At 39.4% G+C, this 22224-nt stretch overlaps 1 protein-coding gene across 1 annotated transcript; it reads left to right on the forward strand.

Moving 5' to 3' along the window:
- Window positions 1-2855: 2855 nt before the first annotated feature.
- On the forward strand, window positions 2856-20710 carry POMP (proteasome maturation protein). The gene is made up of 6 exons (XM_070751696.1): window positions 2856-3098; window positions 12212-12309; window positions 13050-13110; window positions 17235-17336; window positions 18818-18911; window positions 20212-20710. Exons 1-6 carry the CDS (start codon window positions 3096-3098, stop codon window positions 20277-20279), a joined length of 426 nt encoding a protein of 141 aa, XP_070607797.1. The 5' UTR covers window positions 2856-3095; the 3' UTR covers window positions 20280-20710.
- The last annotated feature ends 1514 nt before the right edge of the window (window positions 20711-22224 follow it).

Consider the following 22224-nt stretch of genomic DNA (forward strand, 5'->3'; position numbering starts at 1 on the left):
TACCGCTTAAATTAGCTTCTGGAAGAAACGCATGAGATAAAACTAACGAATGAACAAACAAACAAATAAACAAATATATTCTGAGGTAAGAACTTTGAGCTCAGTTAGATTTACTCTATTAACTTGGACAAGATTATTGCCTACCTTATAAACTACAAAGATTAATTAAAAGAAAGGCAAACCCAGAAGGGGGGAGAGAAGGGGAACAAACCTGTTGGCAAAACTTTCTCACTATTTATATTTAGCATGTTACCTTTTATGGAAGTCTGCTTTTAAGGGAAACTAAATTATTATTGCAACAATACATTCTTTTGTTATATAGCCAAAACATATGTCAATTATGTACGTGTAATGAGATTGTCGTGTCTATATCCTACATCTACAAGAACAACTTTGAAATGTAAATGTTTCACATCCTGATCAACAAACATAAATATAAGAGAGAAACATGAAAGATTTACTTTTTCACTAGGAAATTAGCTAAGCAGAAACTTAAGAACATTCCATACTCTTTAATAAAAAAAATTCCTTACATTAATTAAGCTAATATTTGTTTTGCAAAATATAAGTGTGTAGAAAAATATACACTCAAGTATCAGGTATTAAGTTGTTTCACTATACTATTTGGCAAAGATCAACCTTTATTATAATATGACTAAGCGTTTTAAGGTATGCTGGCATGCAGATCATTCTAAGCAAACAACAGAACAAAATTCCCTTATTAAAAGCTGTGAACAAGGAAAAGAAGCATTACAGCTGATGCACTAAAAAAATATTTTTCTAAAAATTGATGTTTCATACTGATGCCCATTCATACCAATAAAAAACCCTTGTCATTTGATTAGTAGGTATCTCGATTTATTAATGAGCCCATACTTCTGTTGCTAAGAATGACAATTGTTAAGTTAGTTTTGCTCTATTTCTTGCCACAATTGTTAGGTGAATCACTGCAGTTATTAAGTTAATAATACAGTTGTAAAATGAATCTAGACTCCCCATTGATTTTGCTTGTCTGCAGGTTGCAAAAGGTGATCACACGACTCCAGGATTCTGGAACCATTACAAATCTGAACTAGTTGCCAAGCGTTCAAATTTTGATTATATGACCAAGTCTGAAAATCAGTCGTAAGTCACTTTTTCCAAGGCCATTGTAACTCTGAACTATCACTAAACAAGTGGTTTTAAGTCAAGGACTACCGCTAAATTAATGGTTGAAGTCGAGGCAAGAAATTATTTACTCATTATTTTATTATACTCCGGCAATATACTCCCATGCAGCGGTGAGCCGGAATGCTAAATTGCACTCGCTGCCGCGGCTTGTAAGTTCTTGTGGGACCAGTGCGATTTTGCTGCTGCACCTGTGAAGGTACCAAAATTGCACATAAAGCCGCAGTTAAAACCTCGCTGAAACACGGGCGCAATTTTGCTACCTCCATAGGTGCAGCAGCAAAATTGCGCTGGTCCGGCAATAACTTACGAGCTGCTGCGGCAAGCGCAATTTAGCATTCCGGTTTGTAGCCCATGATAAATGGGACATTTTATTTTCTTTCATACGTTTTACCCCCGGCCTTCAAAAAAAAGGCATTTGTTAAGTGAAGTCAAGATTGATTTTAAGCTCCATCTATGCTGTTCTACCTCTGCTATTTCTCCTTTTGGATTTAGATAATGAAACTTCAAGGAAATTAGGCTTCATTTTTTACAGTGGTGATCCTTTTGAAGATAACTTCAGAAATATATCACACACGAAGGACTACAACAATAGTATTCCATTACACCATATTGTATTGTATGTCAAGAAAACAACCTATTCACGTGCTAAGTTTGATAAAGTATTGGATGTAAACATGTTAACCTTTTCATAGTTCAGAAAAGAAATGTCGCTGAAAGGGTAATGACAAGTTTGGAGAATATCCAAAGAACAACCAACTATGGTAAAGGAAGGCAGTGGAGTAAGCAAGTTTTGAGAAAGTGTTGTCTAAAATGTTTAGCCTGGGAAAGAGAAAACTGCATGCAAACATGATAGTTGTCTTCAAATATTGGAAGGATGGTAATGTTGAACGTGAAAACTGGCTTGTTTTAGAGTTGCTGCAAAATATAACTTAAGAAACAATTGATTTAAACTGGAAGGTATGCTTTGCTGTTCGAATGGGAATGAGTGATTTTAAATGTTATTAATTGGATTTTTTAAGGAATTTAGCTAAATTAATTGGATTTTTTTGGATTTTTTAATTTGTATATTGTATATTGTTTTTGATATGTTGTCAGCCTCGGAGAGGATCGGCATACAAATCCAATTAATAATAAATAAATAATAAGAAAAATGATTTTGGTTTGTCAAGGAATTATTCCACAAGAGTTTTCTAGTAATGGAACAGAGGGTGTCCACAAATAATAGATGGACTATATTTCTCACAACTATTATAAAACCAAGCATGTAATACCCGTCTTAGAAGAGTTCAGGAAACGTAAATTGATTGTGCTTGGGCCTCCTATATTTTGCATTCCGTAACATTAAAAAAAAAAATGCAAGTCTTTAATGTACTTTTTCCTCCCCACTTTTATCTTGACCTCCCAGAGGCTGCAACGGTGAGAAAATATCACAGCAGGCCTATCAGAAATAGAAACCAGCTAATAATAAGTGCAATAATTTGTGAAATGAAGACGCTTAAACTTCAAACCCCGTAAACAAAAGGAGAATAAACGCAGCCGCAGGGATCTCCAACCTTGGCAACTTTAAGACTTGTGGACTTCAACTCCCAGAATTCCTCAGCCAGCTTGCCAATTATGCAACATCATCATTTGCAAATTATGAATTCTGGGAGTTGAAGTCCACAAGTCTTAAAGTCGCCAAGGTTGGAGACCCCCTGTGCTAGAATACAATTTTCTGCCCGTAAGTGGCGGCCGCGTCCTATTAGCCCGGTAGAGGACCTTTCCAAGCCCCGCCCCCTCGCGTGCCCCGAACTCATTCTACTTTCTTCCTTCCCCGTCGCCTGAGAATGTCGTCCAAGTCGGGCGGCTGTATTTTGACGTCACCGCGCTTCTCGTTCCCCTGCAACCCGCGGAAGGAAGCATAGCCGCCCGGTGACTGTGCAAAGATGGTGAGCGGGTCGTTGCAGGGTTGAAGGGGAGACGGGGGAAAAACGCGCGCGGGATGGGCGGGCGAAAAGTTGGGGGAGTGGGGTATTGGCTCCTGCGTGCTGCGGAGCGACGGCCGGACATATCCGGGATTTTGGGCAGGGTGGGTAGTGGTGGTGGGGGGGGGGGGGGGTTTCAGCTTAATGGTCAATTAATGGTCAATTCACCCTGGCTCCCCGACGAGGTTCTGCGTTATCAGAAGCAGACCTGGTGATCCCTTGGTTCCAAGAGTCCAGAAGGGGGGGGCTACATTGCCACGTGGGGTCTTTTCCCCCAATTTAGGATTCTTTCTTGCTTTCTTTCTCTCCTTTCCTTCTTTCCATCCATCTTCCTCTCCCTCCCTTTCTTCTTTCCATCCATCCATCCATCTTTCTTTTTTCTTTCTCTTCCCCTCCCTCTCTTTTATTTATTTATTATTTATTTATTTATTTATTTATTAGATTTGTATGCCGCCCCTCTCCGTAGACTCGGGGCAGCTCACAGCAATAATAAACAATATATAACAAATCTAATAATTTAAAAGAAACACTAAAAGCCCCATTATTAAAAGCAAACATACACACAAGCGCCCAGGGGAGATGTTTCAATTCCCCCATGCCTGACTGCAAAGGTGGGTTTTAAGGAGTTTACGAAAGGCGAGGAGGGTGGGGGCAGTTCTAATCTCTGGGGGGAGCTGGTTCCAGAGGGTTGGGGCCGCCACAGAGAAGGCTCTTCCCCTGGGTCCCGCCAAATGGCATTGTTTAGTTGATGGGACCCGGAGAAGGCCAACTCTGTGGGACCTAATCGGTTGCTGGGATTTGTGCAGCAGAAGGCGGTCCCACAGATATTCTGGCCCAATGCCAGAATATCTTCTTTCCATCCATCCATCCTTCCTTCTTTCCATCTTTCTTTCTTTCTTTCAGTACGTACAAAGATATAACAATGTTTATATACATGATACTGGCAAGAGGGAAACATTACGACCAGGGAATGGTAGGCACGCTGGTGCACTTATGTATGCCCCTTACTGACCTCTTAGGAATCGGGAGAGGTCAACAGTGGATAGTCTAAGGGTAAAGTTTTGGGGGTTAGGTGATGATACTACATAGTGAGTTCCATGCATCAACTACTTGGTTACTAAAGTCGTATTTCCTGCAGTCAAGTTTAGAGCGGATTACTTTGAGTTTGTATCTGTGATGTGCTCGAGTGTTGTTGTGGTTGAAGCTGAAGTAGTTGTCAACAGGAAGAACGTTGTAGTAGATGATTTTATGGGCTATGCTTAAATTGTATTTAAGGCGATGTAGTTCTAAGCTTTCTTAACCTAGGATTGTAAGTCTAGTTGCGTAGGGTATTCTGTTGCAACTGGAGGAGTGAAGGGCTCTTCTAGTAAAGTATCTCTGGACATTTTCTAAAGTGTTTATGTCCAAAATGCGATGTGGATTCAAGACAGATGAGGTGTATTCAATGATTGGTCTGGTGAAAATTTTGTGTGCTCTGGTTAGTAGTGTGAGATTACCGGATCAGAAGCTATGTAGGATTAGGTATCACTTGTACTTTCTCTTTTACTTTTACTTTCTTTTACTCTTTTACTTTCTTTAACTAGCCTGAAGGTTTTTCTTGGCCAACTCAAAATTTTAGATTTCTGCAGGATATCATTGGATAAAAAGGGTGACGATTTAATTTATTCATTAATTTTATTTATTTATTTATTTATTTAATGTATATACTGCCCGATTCCCGAAGGACTCTGAGCAGCTTACAACAAGAAAGCAACATCTGAAAAGGAACAGTTTAAAGGAAAACAATTTAAAACCCATTACTAAAATCATGCACATCTTTTGCGGCTGGAACTAGATGATGTATCATTCAATATGTGGCCCCATATTAATATTAATATTGTATTTATCTCAGCAGGGTTTAGGGAGCAGCTAGCAAAATTAGTTTAGTTTAGTTTAATTGGATTTATATGCCGCCCCTCTCCGAAAACTTGGGGCGGCTAACAACAATCATGAAAATATACAATAAAATCCAGTACTAAAAGCAAATTAAAACCCCTTATTATATAAAAACCAAACATACATACAAACATACCATGTATACAGTTGTAACGGCCTAGGGATTGCCACATCTTCAGGTTTATAAAGGGAGTTTCATTTTTTTAATTTACTGGTGTAACTGCAGCAGAATTTAAAGGAGCTGTGTTACTTGTCGATCTGTTTTTTTCTTCTATATTGTTTAAGGGAGGCTGATCTTTTTTGTCAACCTGGGTTTGATAACAAAATTTACATGGACTTCAACCATGCTAATTGGATTATCTCCAGGACCACCTTCTGCCGCATGAATCCCAGCGACTGGTTAGGTCCCACAGAGTTGGCCTTCTCCAGTTCCCGTCGACTAAGCAATGTCGTTTGGCGGGACCCAGGAGAAGAGCCTTCTCTGTGATGGCCCCTACCCTCTGGAACCAGCTCCCCGCAGATATCAGAGTTGCCCCCACCCTCCTTGCCTTTTGCAAGCTCCTTAAAACCCACCTCTGTCATCAGGCATGGGGGAATTGAAATTTCCCTTCCCCCTAGGCTTATAGAATTTATACATGGTATGTTTGTATGTATGAGTGGTTTTTTTAAATTGAGGTTTTTTAGATTGTTTTTAATATTAGATTTGTTTACATTGTCTTTTTATATTGTTGTTAGCCGCCCCGAGTCTTTGGAGAGGGGCGGCATACAAATCTAATAAATAATAATAATAATAATAATAATAATAATAATAATAATAATAATAATAATAATAATAATTAATTGGGGGGGATGTCCTGTGGTGGTGAACAAGCGAGGAAGCAGCAGTTGTGGATATACTGGGAGCTGTAGCTGTGCACCTGCACACAGGTGACTCAAGTCTAATGGTCATCTTCTTGCTGACCAAAGCAACACCTGCATTCCGCGTCTATCTGAGTGACTGAGCAGCCCTCTTTAGGACCACATTGCTCACCTCCACAGTAAGAGGAAGGAGATAGATGTTAAGGCCCTCTTCGAACACGATGGACAAACATCATCAATTGGATTAATACAGTAGATTTGATTGCAGGGTCTACATCTAACTCTGCTTTCCATTTCAAATGCATTCTGTAGCCCAGAAATATGATTGCTTGCATGCTTGAAAAAGCGCCAGTGATGGACAAATGATAATCCTCCAAAAGATATTAAACTAAGATTGGGAAAACCCAAGTTCAAGTAGACACTCGTCTTTGGAAGTTCATTTGGCTACTTTAGACCAGCTGCTCTCTTTCAGCTCACCTTGTTTGTTTGTTTGATTGATTGTTTGATTGATTGATTGATTGATTGATTGATTGATTGATTTTTAAGCCATCCTTCTCACAGTGACTCAAGGAGGTGTGCAATATCATAAATACAATAATACATAAAAGAAATCTAATTTACTTTAAAAGACTAATATAGATTGCTAAAAGTGTTAAAACCCCATATACAGACATACCTTATCTCACAGGTTATGACTATGAGATAAAAGTAGAAGACAGGAATGTTGTATATGTTACTTTTGGTAGGCTGGATATAAATTAGGAAATAACATATGTATGCAAATATTGGTTCTTCTGCCTTTGTTAATCCAGCCGAATCATTCTAGTTTAGAAAGGAAAAAAAACTGTTTTCTGTTGACTGATACAGATGAAGGTATAACAATTACCATTTTCAATGGCTATAAGAACTATACAACAGCATAGTTGTTAGTATTAGAGGGGTTGTATTAAACTAATGTGGATATTTGTAATTTTATATGGATTTTGCTAAAACAACAGTTGCAAATAAATATATACAGTGTTCCCTCAATTTTCGCAGGGGATGCGTTCCGAGACTGCCCGCGAAAATCGAATTTCCGTGAAGTAGAGATGCGGAAATAAATACAATATTTTTGGCTATGAACAGTATCACAAGCCTTCCCTTAACACTTTAAACCCCTAAATTGCAATTTCCCATTCCCTTAGCAACCATTTAGATCAATGGTTCTCAACCTTTCTAATGCCGTAACCCCTTAATACAGTTCCTCGTGTAGTGGTGACCCCCAACCCTAAGTCTAGCGCCAATTCTTACAACAGAGCTTTAAGCTGATTGGCAGGAAGGTTATAGCGACACCCGCACTATAAATGCCTGATTGGTCAGATTGTAAAAATATGTTTCAAGGCACCGGGAACAGAAGCTTTATTTCCTAACACCATGCAAAATTTGTCTTTTTCCATGGTCTTAGGCGACCCCTGTGAAATAGTCATTTGACCCCAAAAGAGGTCCCGACCCCCAGGTTGAGAACCACTGATTTAGATTATTATTCACCATGTTTATTTTTTAAACTTTATTAAAAAAAATATTTATTAAAGGCGGACAAACGTTTGGTGATGACATATGACATCATCAGGCAGGAAAAACCATGGTATAGGGGAAAAAACCACGAAGTATTTTTTAATTAATATTTTTGAAAAACTGATATAGACTTTTTGCGAAGTTCGAACCCGCGAAAATCGAGGGAACACTGTATAGGACATGTAAGAAATCGTATCTTTGTGCAAATATTCAAACTATGGTGACAAGATCCAGCACTGAAACCACTTGCAGTATATATGGGGGGAAAACAAATAGTGGTACAATCATCACACTGGGATGGACAAGTAAACAAAGGAATGAAATGAGTACTTGATTTAAAAGAAAAGTCCAGCAATGGCTAGAAATTGTGGAGATGATTGATTTCCAATTTATGCCACAAGGGTCTGTTCTGGGTCCTATTCTTTTTAATATGTTTGTGAGTGACATAGTTTGGTAGGGAAGGTTTGCCTATTTGCCGATGACTCTAAAGTGTGCAATAGGGTTGATATTCCTGGAGGCGTCTGTAATATGGTAAATGATTTAGCTTTACTAGATAAATGGTCAAAGCAATGGAAACTGCAGTTTAATGTTTCCAAATGTAAAATAATGCACTTGGGGGGAAAGGAATCCTCAATCTGAGTACTGTATTGTATTAGCAGTTCTGTGTTAGCAAAAACTTCAGAAGAAAAGGATTTAGGGGTAGTGATTTCTGACAGTCTCAAAATGGGTGAACAGTGCAGTCAGGCGGTAGGGAAAGCAAGTAGGATGCTTGGCTGCATAGCTAGAGGTATAACAAGCAGGAAGAGGGAGATTATGATCCCTCTATATAGAGCGCTGGTGAGACCACATTTGGAATACTGTGTTCAGTTCTGGAGACCTCACCTACAAAAAGATATTGACAAAATTGAACGGGTCCAATGACGGGCTACAAGAATGGTGGAAGGTCTTAAGCATAAAACGTATCAGGAAAGACTTAATGAACTCAATCTGTATAGTCTGGAGGACAGAAGGAAAAGGGGGGACATGATCGAAACATTTAAATATGTTAAAGGGTTAAATAAGGTCCAGGAGGGAAGTGTTTTTAATAGGAAAGTGAACACAAGAACAAGGGGGCGCAATCTGAAGTTAGTTGGGGGAAAGATCAAAAGCAACATGAGAAAATATTATTTTACTGAAAGAGTAATAGATCCTTGGAACAAACTTCCAGGAGACGTGGTAGATAAATCCACAGCAACTGAATTTAAACATGCCTGGGATAAACATATATCCATCCTAAGATAAAATACAGAAAATAGTATAAGGGCAGACTAGATGGACCATGAGGTCTTTTTCTGCCATCAGACTTCTATGTTTCTAAGCAGCCATTGTATAAAAAGACATTTTACTTATTAAATATGGTAGCATCACTCCTGGAGTTAATGGAAATGCAGCTTTTGAACAATGGCACCCATTCACTTTGCCCTGGAATGAGACGCCTCTCCTTTACTTTGGCTGGTTTGCTGTCTGCTGTCAAGATTGTTGCAGGATTTACTTTGCAAATATTTCACTTCCACAGGGAAGCAATAGCACATTAGTTTCGGTGTCATTGTTGGAAGGATTTCCTGCAGTTCAGCCTCTTATTTACTTAATCCATCCACTTTCAGGCCTTGTGCTTTAATAAGTAGGCTCATTTTAAATTTATACACTCTAAATATTTGTAAAATAGAGGTGTGTGTTTGGGCAAAGGAAATGCCTGGAGATTCCTGTCGGGATTATGTGGTGTAATATCCCATGCAGACGGGTTGAGAGAGACACAAATAAGATGCACTTAAAATAAACAAGAAAAGCTGATGGTGGGAAAGGAAACAAGTGTTGCTAATACTTGTGGGAATCTTGGCTTCATAGTATAACATCAGCTTGTGTGTCTCAGTTCATAAATTACTCTGTTCTATATTCCATGACTGCTTGTCATATGGTCTTAATTTTATTTCATTGTACTGTTGTTTATAGTGATCAACTGCTTAGAATTATGTACAGTCTTATGGGAATATTTAATACAGTGGTCCCTCAATTTTTGCGGGTTTGAACTTCGCGAAACGGCTATACCAGGGTTTTTCAAAAATATTAATTAAAAAAATACTTTGTGGGTTTTTTCCCTATACCATGGTTTTTCCCGCCCGATGACATCATACATCATCGCCAAACTTTCGTCCACCTTTAATAAATATTTTTTTAAATAAATTTTAATAAATAAACATGGTGAGTAATACAGTAGCCCCTCGCTATACCGCGCTTCACCTACTGCGGCTTCACTTCATTGCGGGTTTCTGAGGAAGTCGATCGGCAGATTTAAACAGCCCGCCGAACTCGATCGGCAGGTTTTTCAAAAAAAAAAAAAAAATCTAAAATTGTAAATACTGTATTTAAATACTGTATCTAAAATAAATACTGTGTGGGAAGGGTTTATAAACACTTAAAACAATGAAAACTCACCAAACAATTACAATATAAATACTTAAATAAGTACTATCAGTCGATAAATTCCCCATCGCGGATTTCACCTATCGCGGCCAGGTCTGGAACGTAACACCAGCGATAGGTGAGGGACTACTGTAATCTAAATGGTTGCTAAGGGAATGAGAATTTGCAGTTTAGGGGTTTAAAGTGTTAAGGGAAGGCTTGTGATGCTGTTCATAGCCAAAAATAGTGTATTTACTTCCGCATCTTTACTTCGCGGAAATTCGACTTTCGCGGGCGGTCTCGGAACGCATCCCCCGCGAAAATCAAGGGAACACTGTATATTTTAGTGGGGGGGGGGATCCTGTCACTAAATAGTATATAAAGCATTAGGAAGTCTTGTTCTTTTTGTTAATCACAGACCCTATTTCTACCAATTTATGGTAAGTGTTTTCCCTTCATGTACTCTGCTCGTTTTGTAATGGATTTTTGTCATTTTATAATGGATTTTAGTAGTAAATAAACCACTTTCCATATCCCTGAGTTTTCAACTCTCCTTCTCTTTCTACCTCTCCCTCTCCTGCCTCCCTCTCTGTTGTTTATCAGATAGATATAATAATAATAATAATAATAATAATAATAATAATAATAATAATAATAATTTATTAGATTTGTATGCTGCCCCTCTCCGAAGACTCGGGGCGGCTCACAACAATAATAATAACAATGTTACAATGGAAACAAATCTAATATTAAAAAACAGCTAAAAAACCCCATCATTTAAAAACCATACAACACACACATACCATACATAAAATGTAAAAGCCTGGGGGAGGTGTCTTAGTTCCCCCATGCCTGGCGATACAGGTGGGTCTTAAGTAACTTGCGAAAGACGAGGGTGGGGGCAGTTCTAATCTCTATGGGGAGTTGATTCCAGAGGGCTGGGACCGCCACAGAGAAGGCTCTTCCCCTGGGGCCCGCCAAACGACATTGTTTAGTCGACGGGACCCAGAGAAGGCCAACTCTGTGGGACCTTATTGGCTGCTGGGATTCGTGCGGTAGGAGGCGGTTCCGGAGGTATTCTGGTCCAATGCCATGTAGGGCTTTAAGGGTCATTACCAACACTTTGAATTGTGACCGGAAACTGATCGGCAGCCAGTGCAGGCCACGGAGTGTTGTAGAAACATGGGCAAATCTGGGAAGCCCCAGGATAGCTCTCGCGGCCGCATTCTGCACGATCTGAAGTTTCCGAACACTTTTCAAAGGTACAGTACTTGGCTGCTAAAAGTCCAAATATAATTTCTCTCTCTCAAAGTTTTTAGTAACTAACTCAAATTTATGGTTTCTATGCTCCTTTGGCCTTCCTGGAAGTGAGAATGTTTAGAGATACAGTACTTTAAATATAGAAAGAATTGTTACCATTGTGGCAAGTCTCTTAATGAACTCTCTTTGATTTTTACAGTTTGATAGAAGTATGTTTAATCAGATTGCAGGAACAGAGGCTTAAATTGTATTGTTGTGTGGAGTACTATATTTGTTGTGTTGAGTTAGTACAGTATCTGTATGGATAAAAATATAATAAAAATGTTTCTGTATTTTATAAAAATAAAAAGATTTTAGTAATGCCAATAAGCGTTAATTTTTGTAATCACAAGAACTGTTTAAGAACAGCCTGCATACCAAAGTAATTGATTTAGCAAGCATTAGTCATACAATCCAAATTTACTACAAGAGAATATGTGCTCTGTGTTAAAAGTGTAGTAAACAGGGGGGAAATGTTTTGTGTTAACCTTAACTTTGAATGCTGTTATCTATAGTTAATCCTCCACTTGTGACCACATTTGACCCCAAAATTTCTGGTACAAAGTGATACAGTTAAGAATTTTGCCCCGTTTTATGACCTTTCTTGCCATAGTTGTTAAGGGAATCACTGCAGTTAAGTTAGTAACATGGTCATTAAGTGAAATTGAGTTTGCCTGTTGGAAGTTTGCAAAAGGTGATCACATGACCCCGGGACACTGCAACAGTCATAAATATGAACCAGTTGCCAAGGGTCCAAATTTTGATCACGTGACCCTGGGGATGCCGCAAAGGCCATAAGTGTGAAAAATGGTCCTACGACTTTCTTAAGTGCCACTGTAATGTTGATTGGTCGCTAAATGAATGGTTGTAAGTCGAGGACTGCCTGTATTTAAACAAGCAAATATTGCAAAGTTTGTAGTCATGCAGAGAATTTAATTGTACTAGAATGAACAATGTTGCCTGTCTACAATAATAGCTTTCTTCTGTTTAAGAATACCAGAGGGCTTGGATCTCAGCTGAAGGACAGCATTTCAGTTCCTGATTTTTCAGCTAGCGGAACATTCGAAAGTCATGATGTGATGCACAGAGGGTAGGTGCCAGAGGTTTATAGAAATACAGTGGTACCTCTACCGAAGAACGCCTCTACTTACAAACTTTTCTAGATAAGAACCGGCTGTTCAAGATTTTTTGGCCTCTTCTCAAGAACCATTTTCCACTTACAAACCCGAGCCTCCGAAACTGTAACTGGAAAAGGCAGGGAGAAGCCTCCATAGGGCCTCTCTAGGAATCTCCTGGGAGGAAACAGGGCCGGAAAAGGCAGGGAGAAGCCTCCGTGGGGCCTCTCTAGGAATCTCCTGGGAGGAAACAGGGCCGGAAAAGGCGGGGAGAAGCCTCCGTGGAGCCTCTCTAGGAATCTTCTGGGAGAAAACAGGGCCTCCACCCTCTGTGGTTTCCCCAATCGCATGCATTATTTGCTATTACATTGACTCCTATGGGAAAAATTGCTTCTTACAAACTTTTCTACTTAAGAACCTGGTCGTGGAACAAATTAAGATTGTAAGTAGAGGTATCACTGTATCAGTAAAATGTAGTAATACAATTAAAACGTTTTCAGTAGTATATAAATGTGCTAATACTGTATATTAAACATTACAGTGATAAAAATGAAGGAAAAAATTATTAAAATAATTGTAGTTTCTATCAGATTGTCAGGCTTTTGGAGTGGCTTATAAAGCTGGTGAAGGAAGCAAGACTGACATGTATATTTGCCTTCATTCACAAGATTTTCACATGATTTTATCCGGCATCTCTGTTTACTTGTGTTTGCAGCTTTCCACATGTGAAGAGTGAACTTTTTCCTGTTCATCCTTTGGAACTTTCAGAGAAGAATGTAAGTAGAAGGGAATATTATAGGTGTAGATGTAGTTATAGATATGAAAAAACCTGTCCATTGTAAAATGTATCTTTTCAGATGCCTGAACTAAAATCGGAATTAACTCAGACATTCTAATCAACCAATAATTTACAGAATACAGTGATCCCTCGATTATCGCGAGGGTTCCGTTCCAAGACCCCTCGCGATAATCGATTTTTCGGGATGTAGTGGTGCGGAAGTAAAAACACCATATGCGCATGCGCGCCCCTTTTTCCATGGCCGCACATGCGCAGATGGTGGAGTTTGCGTGTGGGCGGCGGGGAAGACCCAGGGAAGGTTCCTTCGGCCGCCCAACAGCTGATCTGCTCTGCAGCGCAGCAGCAGGAGGAGCCGAAGATGGGGTTTCCCCGTTGCCCAGGCAATGGGGAAACCCCATCTTCGGCTCCTCGCTGCTGCCGCGCTGCGGAGCAGATCAGCTGTTGGGCGGCCGAAGGAACCTTCCCTGGGTCTTCCCCGCCGCCCAGGCAAAGGGGAAACCCCAAGATCGCTTGCCGCTTGCCCGTTCACCCGCCCGCCTGGCTGCTCGCTTGCCCGTTCGCCCGCCCGGCCGCTCCGCTTGCCCGTTCACCCACCCGCCCGGCTGCTCGCTTGCCGCTCGAGAGCAAGAGGGGGAGAGATAGAGAAAGAGAGAGAAGGAAAGAAAGAGATGAGAGAGGGAGGAAGAGAGTGTGAGAGAGGAAGAAGCAAGATAGAGAAAGAGAGAGAGAAAGAAAGATGAGAAAGGAAGGGAGTGACGTCATCGGGTGGAAAAATCGCGATATAGCGTTTCGCAAAGATCGAGATCGCGAAACTCAGGGGATCACTGTAGGTACTTTTGAATAATTAGTACAAGCTGCAAAAATGATAGCAGATTACAGAACACCTTGAAAGGGTAATTTATGAGTAAATGGGAATGTTGAAAATCCCATTGGAACTTAAAATTTCCTGTTGTCAATCATATCACATTAGAGGAGTCGAATAACAAGTGGAAGACACAGAAGTGAAGAGAAATTGAACGAAGAAGGGCAAATCTTTGCCCAGTGAGACCCATGATTGATTGAGAAAGGAAGAAAATGAAGTAGGGTAGAGGGAGGTATAAAGAGCTTAGCCTAAAATAAAATTAATTCAGTTATATCGAGAGACTGAAGAATTTTTTAAAATTATTTGTTATTTAAGAATTCTATCCAATAGTAAATAAATGATACAAATTTAAATTAGAGTAAAGAAAAGTGGTCAATAAATAAACAAATAATAATAATCTTTGTGGCAGTTTACAAATTTATCATCTTTTCTATGTCTTTAAAGTTATATCATGAATTCCACCTGATATTTTGCCCTTTCTAATCATCAAATCCATAAATCACCAATTCATTCTTTCCATTTTCAGCAAATAGTCCACAAAGGGTTTCCTTCACTAATAAATGTACTTGTTATCTTTTGGTTGATCCAGGAAATCTTGCCTTTTCTACAAAAGGGTCATCTTCGCCAACCATTCCTCCATTGTGGGCATTTTTAAATGCTTCCATCTTTATACATATAATAATCTCAACAGGGGAGAGAGGCTGCAGGCATTAGATGAAAATCAAAAAAATTAATTAATTATATCACCCCATTCACATATGGGCGACTCAAGGCAGCTTACAGAATATAAAACCTCACTTAAAACAATAAAAAGAATAAAAAAGAATAAAATAAATTAATATACCGGTAATATAATAAAGTTATCCCCGCCCCAGCAAATCACATAAGCCATTTAATGGGTTCCATCCCATTCTGGGTTTCCCAGGCCCGCTGGCAGAACCAGGTTTTCAGTGCCTTCCAGAAGAGTATTAGAGTTGGGAGCCGTTCTAATATTTAAGGGAATGGTGTTCCAGAGAGCGGGAGTCACCACAGAGAAGGCCCTTCTGGGTCTCACCAGGTGTATCTCCCTTGGGAATGGGACCCGCAACATTCCCTGCCTCCCCACTCTGATGGATCAGGTAGTTGTGACCAACAAAAGACATTGGAAAGTCTAGATCCGTGATGGTGAAACTATGGCATGTGTGCCACAGTGGCACGCAGAGCCATATCAGAGGCCACGTGAGGCATTGTCCCATGTCAGCTCCAGCATGCAAACGCAGGCTAGCCAGCTGATATTTGGCCTTAGGGAAGGCTGTTTCGCCCTCTGGAGGCTTCAGGGTATCTTCCTTGAAGCCCCAGAGTGTGAAAAACAGCCCAATGGGCAAACCAGAAGTTCAGAAAAAGAAGTTCTGGTTTGGCCATTGTGAAGAGCTGAAGGCCGCTATTGAAGCATCCTGGTCTTCCATAACACCTCACCAGTGCCACAGGCTGATAGCTTCCATGCCACTCTGCCTTTGAGGCAGTAATTGCTGCAGAATTGATGCAGAAGGGGCTCTAACCAAGTTTTTTGTTTTTTTTAATTTATTCATTTGTCCAATACACAATACATATGGAAGAGAATAGACATGAAGTAATATATATAAAGATAATATGTAAAAATAGAGAAGATATATGAAAGGAAGAAAATATATATGATATATGAGATAAAGGAGAGACAATTGGGCAGGGGACGAAAGGCACACTAGTGCACTTATGTACGCCCCTTACTGACCTCTTAGGAACCTGGAGATGTCAATCGTGGATAGTCTAAGGGAGAAATGTTGGGGGTTAGGGGTTGACACTATTGAGTTCGGTAATGAGTTCCACGCTTCGACACCTCGATTGTTAAAGTCATATTTTTCACAGTCAAGTTTGGAGCGGTTAATATTAAGTCTGAATCTGTTGCGTGCTCTTGTATTGTTGCGGTTGAAGCTGAAGTAGTCATTGACTGGTAGGACGTTGCAGCATATGCATGCTTATACTTTTCAGAGGTCCGATATTGTTCTCTGTACAATCCTTGTTTTATTGATCGCATGTAATATTCTAATTTTCTGAGACTGTGGATTTGGGGTTTTCATGAGCTGTACCCCATCATCATCACAATTATGACAAATCACGGCTTGAACTATCTTGCCTTGCACGTAATGAGTCTCTCTCATATATTACCTATCACCTTTTAGGTTGCATTACTGAAATAAATGAACTTTTGCATGATATTCTAATTTTTTGAGTTTCACCTGTGTTAGGAATGCAGGTAGCCCTGGCAAAAAGTTTATCTCGCAGCCTAAAAAGAAGGAAGATGTATAGTTGTCTGCCACAGTAATTCATCTCCATCCCCTGCCTTTTATCTCCAGAGCTAGGGTGTGGCCTTGTTACCAGCTGTGGCTTTTCCTTCCCCAGGATTGGCCCACAGCTTCCCACTTTTCTGCTTTCTGCGCAGCTGCGTATAAGGCACTGGACCCAGCTGTTCCTCTTCTTCATCAACCACCTCCATGATTCCATCTGAGGCCTGATGGATGGTTCAAACTCTGCCTCTCTCTGTCTCTGCCAGCTCCATTCCCTCTTCCACCTCAGAGCTCCCAGATTGCCCTGAGGCTGACCCTAACTCCCATGCCTCCTCCAATTTTGGCTGCTGGAGGGGCCAGCAACAAGCAGGCCACAACATGCTTGAATTTCTTTCCCCCCCCCTCTTATATTATGTCTATTTTACAGTATGTGTTGTCCTATATATTTACATATTTCTTATTTTGGACAGGAGATTTTCTTTTTCTGTTCAGTGAGGGGGGAAATGAATACAGTAATCCCTTGCTACTTCGCGGTTCATCTTTTGCGGATTCACTACTTCACGGGTTTTCAAAGGGGGGTTAAATCCATTAAATCCATTGAAAATTTTAAATTCATAAAATTCTTCTACAGTACTACTGTACTCTATTAAAGTAACTGGTAGGATATCACATGTAGTTCCAGCTGAGAAACATTATAGAATGACTGTTTAATGCAGAGAGTGGGTTTTAAAAGTCCAAATGCTTGTTAAATACATAAAAACTATCTTTCCTCTACTTCATGGAAATTCATTTTTCATGAATGGTCTTGGAACACATCCCCCATGAAAAACAAGGGATTACTGTACCAGCCTTCTCTATGTGCATAGTTTTTACTACGTTAATTCACATCCGACTGCCTAGAATGTAAAATAATGTTTTTACCATTTCTTTTGGTAGTTTTCCTTAACTCAGGATCAAATGAATTTTTCGACTCTGAGAAATATCCAAGGACTACATGCGCCATTAAAGTTGCAAATGGAATTCAAAGCAGTGAAACAGGTAGGCTTATTTTCAACAATTTTCCCCCCAGATTTTAGTTTTATTTTTAAAAATCTAAAACGCAAGTTAAAATTTTACAGAGTTACAATGGCTATTAATTATTATCTATCCCAGTTTGAAAAAAATATTGAACAATTAATAGCATGGCATAAAATTAAAACATAAGAGAAAGGAATAAAGCAAAAAATCACAGCACAATAATATTTAAGGTAGCCATTAACAGGGCACCTTGTTCAAAAATGCTTATGTTAAAAAATGATCAAATATTCATGGGCAAAAATGTTAATTTTGATAGGATTGTATCTGTGCTTGTTTTGCTCTATCCAGAGTCTCAGGGTACAAGTTTAGGGCTTCCACAGTAGTTTGGTCACTTACTGAAATTCAAGAAATCTTTTATATTTAAGTCTGAAACTTTATAAATTTTACTTTTTGATAAATATATATAGATTTGTGCGGGGCTTCTAAAGGAAGCTCCACTCACCCCTTGTAGAGTCATTATTTTAAAATTCGGTAGAGAATTCTACTAGGCATTACGTGTTGGGGAATTACCCCTTCACGGAACTTGCCATTTTACGATATTAAGTATAATGTAAAATATTATTAATCAACACTGATATCTCTTGCCTGAAAAGTTCTGTGTCTCCCTCCCCACACCCCCAGCAATTTATTTTTCAAATGGAAGAATCATATTAACTATGTAGACAAAAATGAATGTGAGGCCAGGACAGAAATATTATTTTGAAGAACAATTTCTTTTTCTTGATGCCATCTAAGAAGAAGGGAGATTGTTTAGCTGTAGTATTTCTGTATAGTGGCAAAATGGTAAAGTTCATATTTTTAGAAAGTATTTTTTCAATACATTTCATGCTTGTTTACATTCATTCATTCATTCATTCATTTATTTATTTATTGGATTTGTATGCCGCCCCTCTCCGCAGACTCGGGGCGGCTAACAACAGTAATAAAACAGCATATAATAATAATCCAATACTAACAACAGTTAAAAACCCATTATTATAAAAACCAAAAATACATAGACATATCATGCATAAAATTGTAAAGGCCTAGGGGGAAAGAGTATCTCAATTCCCCCATGCCTGCCGGCAGAGGTGGGTTTTAAGCAGCTTACGAAAGGCAAGGAGGGTGGGGGCAATTCTAATCTCTGGGGGAAGTTGGTTCCAGAGGGCCAGGGCCGCCACAGAGAAGGCTCTTCCCCTGGGTCCTGCCGTCCTTCTTCAAACGTTAAATGGGTGGAAACTTGATACTCTTTTGCTTGTTCTTTTATTACAGGGTTCCCCAAACCTGGCAAATTTAAGACTTGTGGACTTCAACTCCCAGAATTCTCCACCCTCCATAGCTGGCTGGAGAATTCTGGGAGTTGAATCCTACAAGTCTTAAAGTTGCCAAGTTTGAAGACCTCTACTTTAATGTATCTCACTATTAGTAAATATGGATGACTAACTGGTAAAATCTTTTCTTAGATCCAGCGCCTGCCTTTCCTTCACAGCTCTAACCTTTCACTGGATATCTTAAAAGGCAATGATCACTGCATTGGTTTTGAAGATATTTTTGGCGGTAAGAATCTTTCTGAAGTCTTTAGTTCTGTGTAGGAGACAAGACTGAACCTAGTCGTATTCCCATATTGGCATAGTTCATTATTTTCTGTTATGCCCCCCCTACCCAGGAAGAAGTAAATATTCTGCCTGCCACCCCCCACCCCCCCCAAAACTCTCAGCCAGGACATTTGTTTGCAATATTCGACATGTTTTCACTGAAAAAAATCAAGCGGCGTATTAGCGTGATTGGGATGTAATGTATTTAAGCGACGCCTTAATTTATTTGGCTTCATGCCAACATTTTTAAATGCAGTAAAGATAGCGGTCTTTCCTTGTCTCCTACCGTAATCACAGGGTAGCCAAGCACTACATGCGCTTCGTCATATTTCCTCATCTTGGCTTTCAAGAGAGTTACGTTTGTCTCATTATCTCCGTCTCTCTCCTCCTTTCTTTTCATTCCTGTTAAATATTTTTCGTATCATAAATTTTTTATTTTGTAGAGTCTTCCAGGAAGAGAGGAAATATTTATGCATGGGATGTCTGGACACTGTAGGAAACAACCTCTTATACAGTGGTACCTCTACTTAAGAATGCCTCTACTTAAAAACTTTTTTAGATAAGAACTGGGTGCTCAAGATTTTTTTTTGTCTCTTCTTAAGAACCATTTTCTACTTAAGAACCCGAGCCCAGAAAAACTTCCCAGGAAATTTGAGAGTGGCACGAAGGCCCGGCCAGTTTCCTGCCATTCCCCCTGGATTTCTCTCTCTGGCACAGTGTATGGGAGGCAGCCTCACGCCAGATGTATGGGAGACGCATACTCCTTGCCACCTCAGAGTCCCTCTTTTTTTTTTAAGCCTTAAAGTTTTGGATTTTTTAAAATTCCCTCCCCTCACCTTGGTCCTTCGACAGCAACTGTCCTCCTCCTCTTCTTCCTCCTCCTCCTCCCACCCAAATTCCAAGCTTTTATTTCTTTCCTAATGGGTTTGCACACATTATTTGCTTTTACATGGATTCCTATGGGAAATATTGCTTCTACTTACAAACGTTGCTACTTAAAAACCTGGTCACGGAATGAATTAAGTTCTTAAGTAGAGGTGCCACTGTATAAGAAACCAATACTAGATTTTATTGAGGCCAATCCTCACCTGAATATATTAAAGTTGTTCAATACAGATTAAATGAAGACACAAAGTGTAATGCATAAGTGCATACATTAAATTTGCTCAATATTGACTAAATAAAGAAAATTGTAATGCATAAGTGACCTGTTTCTGCCTTCAATTGTCTTAAATTAACATTTTATTAAATCTCTTTTCCAGATCCTGCACAAAGTGAACTAATGGCAGAGCCTCATATGATGGTTGAACATAAACTTGGTTTATTATAATACTTAACAGATTACAGCTTTTTCTGCTCACCACAACATTCTTACCTGTGTCTGTGAGGGTTGAAATAAACTATATTAAATGAACGTGAAAAAATACTTGTTTTGATACGCAGTTTTCTCAGCAACTCAGTGAAAAAAAGATAATAAACGTTACAAGCATCCTGTTCCGTGTTTATTGCCAAATATCTTAGGAATTGGATATTTTAAAAAGGCTGTATAACTATACCCAACGTTATAGTGGCTCATGTTTATAGTTAGAGAAGGCCACGCATCAAAATATATCCAGAAACAGGAAAATATCAAATTGCCCAGATTAGCAAATCTTTGCAGAAGAACTTTTTGCAATTTTAAAGCTAGGGATTTGCTGTTAATTTTTCTTTGTTCCTCATGGCTGATGTCTTTTAAACAATAAATAACATTTTCAACAAGCATTGGGACTTCTTCTGAGTGTTTAATAGCATCTTCAAAATTGTTCACCCCAAGCAGGACTTGTTTTTTGTTAGGAGGCTGTTGAGTTGCATGTAATGCTAGCCTATTTGCCACTAATGCTGTTTTAAGGCAGAAGCTGAATCTGGTAATAATCAATCATAAGAGCAGGACCTAGCTGTTGTGAGTGGTCCACGACTGGGTCAATTAGCCACAGATTCTGAGGAGGATGAACTAGGGCCGTCTTGGTACCCTGGGTCAGTGTTCTTGACAGCTGAGTCACATAGTGAGAGTCAGGGAGAGTTGGAATCTGAGGAACCTCCAGAGACTGTAGAAACCCCAATGATGGTAATGTCTGAATCAGAGGAAGAGGGAGACACTGACTCTCAACAAGCAGGTTAATAAGCATTTTGGGCCTACTTGTAAATTGAGAAAGAAGGACAGTGAGCTCATTTAAATCAGAGGTCTTCAAACTTGGCAACTTTAAGACTTGTGGACTTCAACTCCCAGAGTTCTCCAGGCTGGAGAATTCTGGGAGTTGAAGTCCACAGGTTTTAAAGTTGCCAAGTTTGAAGACCTCTGATTTAAATGATAGGGGGATGTGCACAATCTTGCCTATTTCCTAAAGCTACCAATGGCTAGGTGAAACACTCTCAATTACGAACAGGAACACATTGGACATTCAGTGGTAGCTTCAGGAATCTACCCCACTTCCCTCCTGAACTTTATTTAACCCTTTAACATATTTAAATGTTTCGATCATGTCCCCCCTTTTCCTTCTGTCCTCCAGACTATACAGATTGAGTTCATTCAGTCTTTCCTGATAAGTTTTATGCTTAAGACCTTCCACCATTTTTGTAGCCCGTCATTGGACCCGTTCAATTTTGTCAATATCTTTTTGTAGGTGAGGTCTCCAGAACTGAACACAGTATTCCAAATGTGGTCTCACCAGCGCTCTATATAGAGGGATCATAATCTCCCTCTTCCTGCTTGTTATAACTCTAGCTATGCAGCCAAGCATCCTACTTGCTTTCCCTACTGCCTGACTGCACTGTTCACCCATTTTGAGACTGTCAGAAATCACTACCCCTAAATCCTTTTCTTCTGAAGTTTTTGCTAACACAGAACTGCTAATACAATACTCAGATTGAGGATTCCTTTCCCCCCAAGTGCATTATTTTACATTTGGAAACATTAAACTGCAGTTTCCATTGCTTTGACCCCTCATCTAGTAGTATTTTCCTTTAATATCTAAATAGTTAATACTACTTAGAAACGTAGAAATAGGTGCATGTCTCACAGTGGCACTGAACAAGTACAATGACTTATGCGCTTGCAGCTTCTTGGAAGACAAGCATTTTATAGTTACATGGCAATTTATAACAGTAACTGTGGATCAATTAGATGCATATCTTTGGTTTAATTGCAGAAGCATAAAAATGCAAAAGGTTTCAGAACCAGATGGAAAAATTAAGAATTATATTAAAAACACCTGAGATAAAATATGCATAATTGCAAT

This window comes from Erythrolamprus reginae, chromosome 4 (genome assembly GCF_031021105.1).
Source record: "Erythrolamprus reginae isolate rEryReg1 chromosome 4, rEryReg1.hap1, whole genome shotgun sequence".
Taxonomy (NCBI): Eukaryota; Metazoa; Chordata; class Lepidosauria; order Squamata; family Dipsadidae; genus Erythrolamprus; species Erythrolamprus reginae.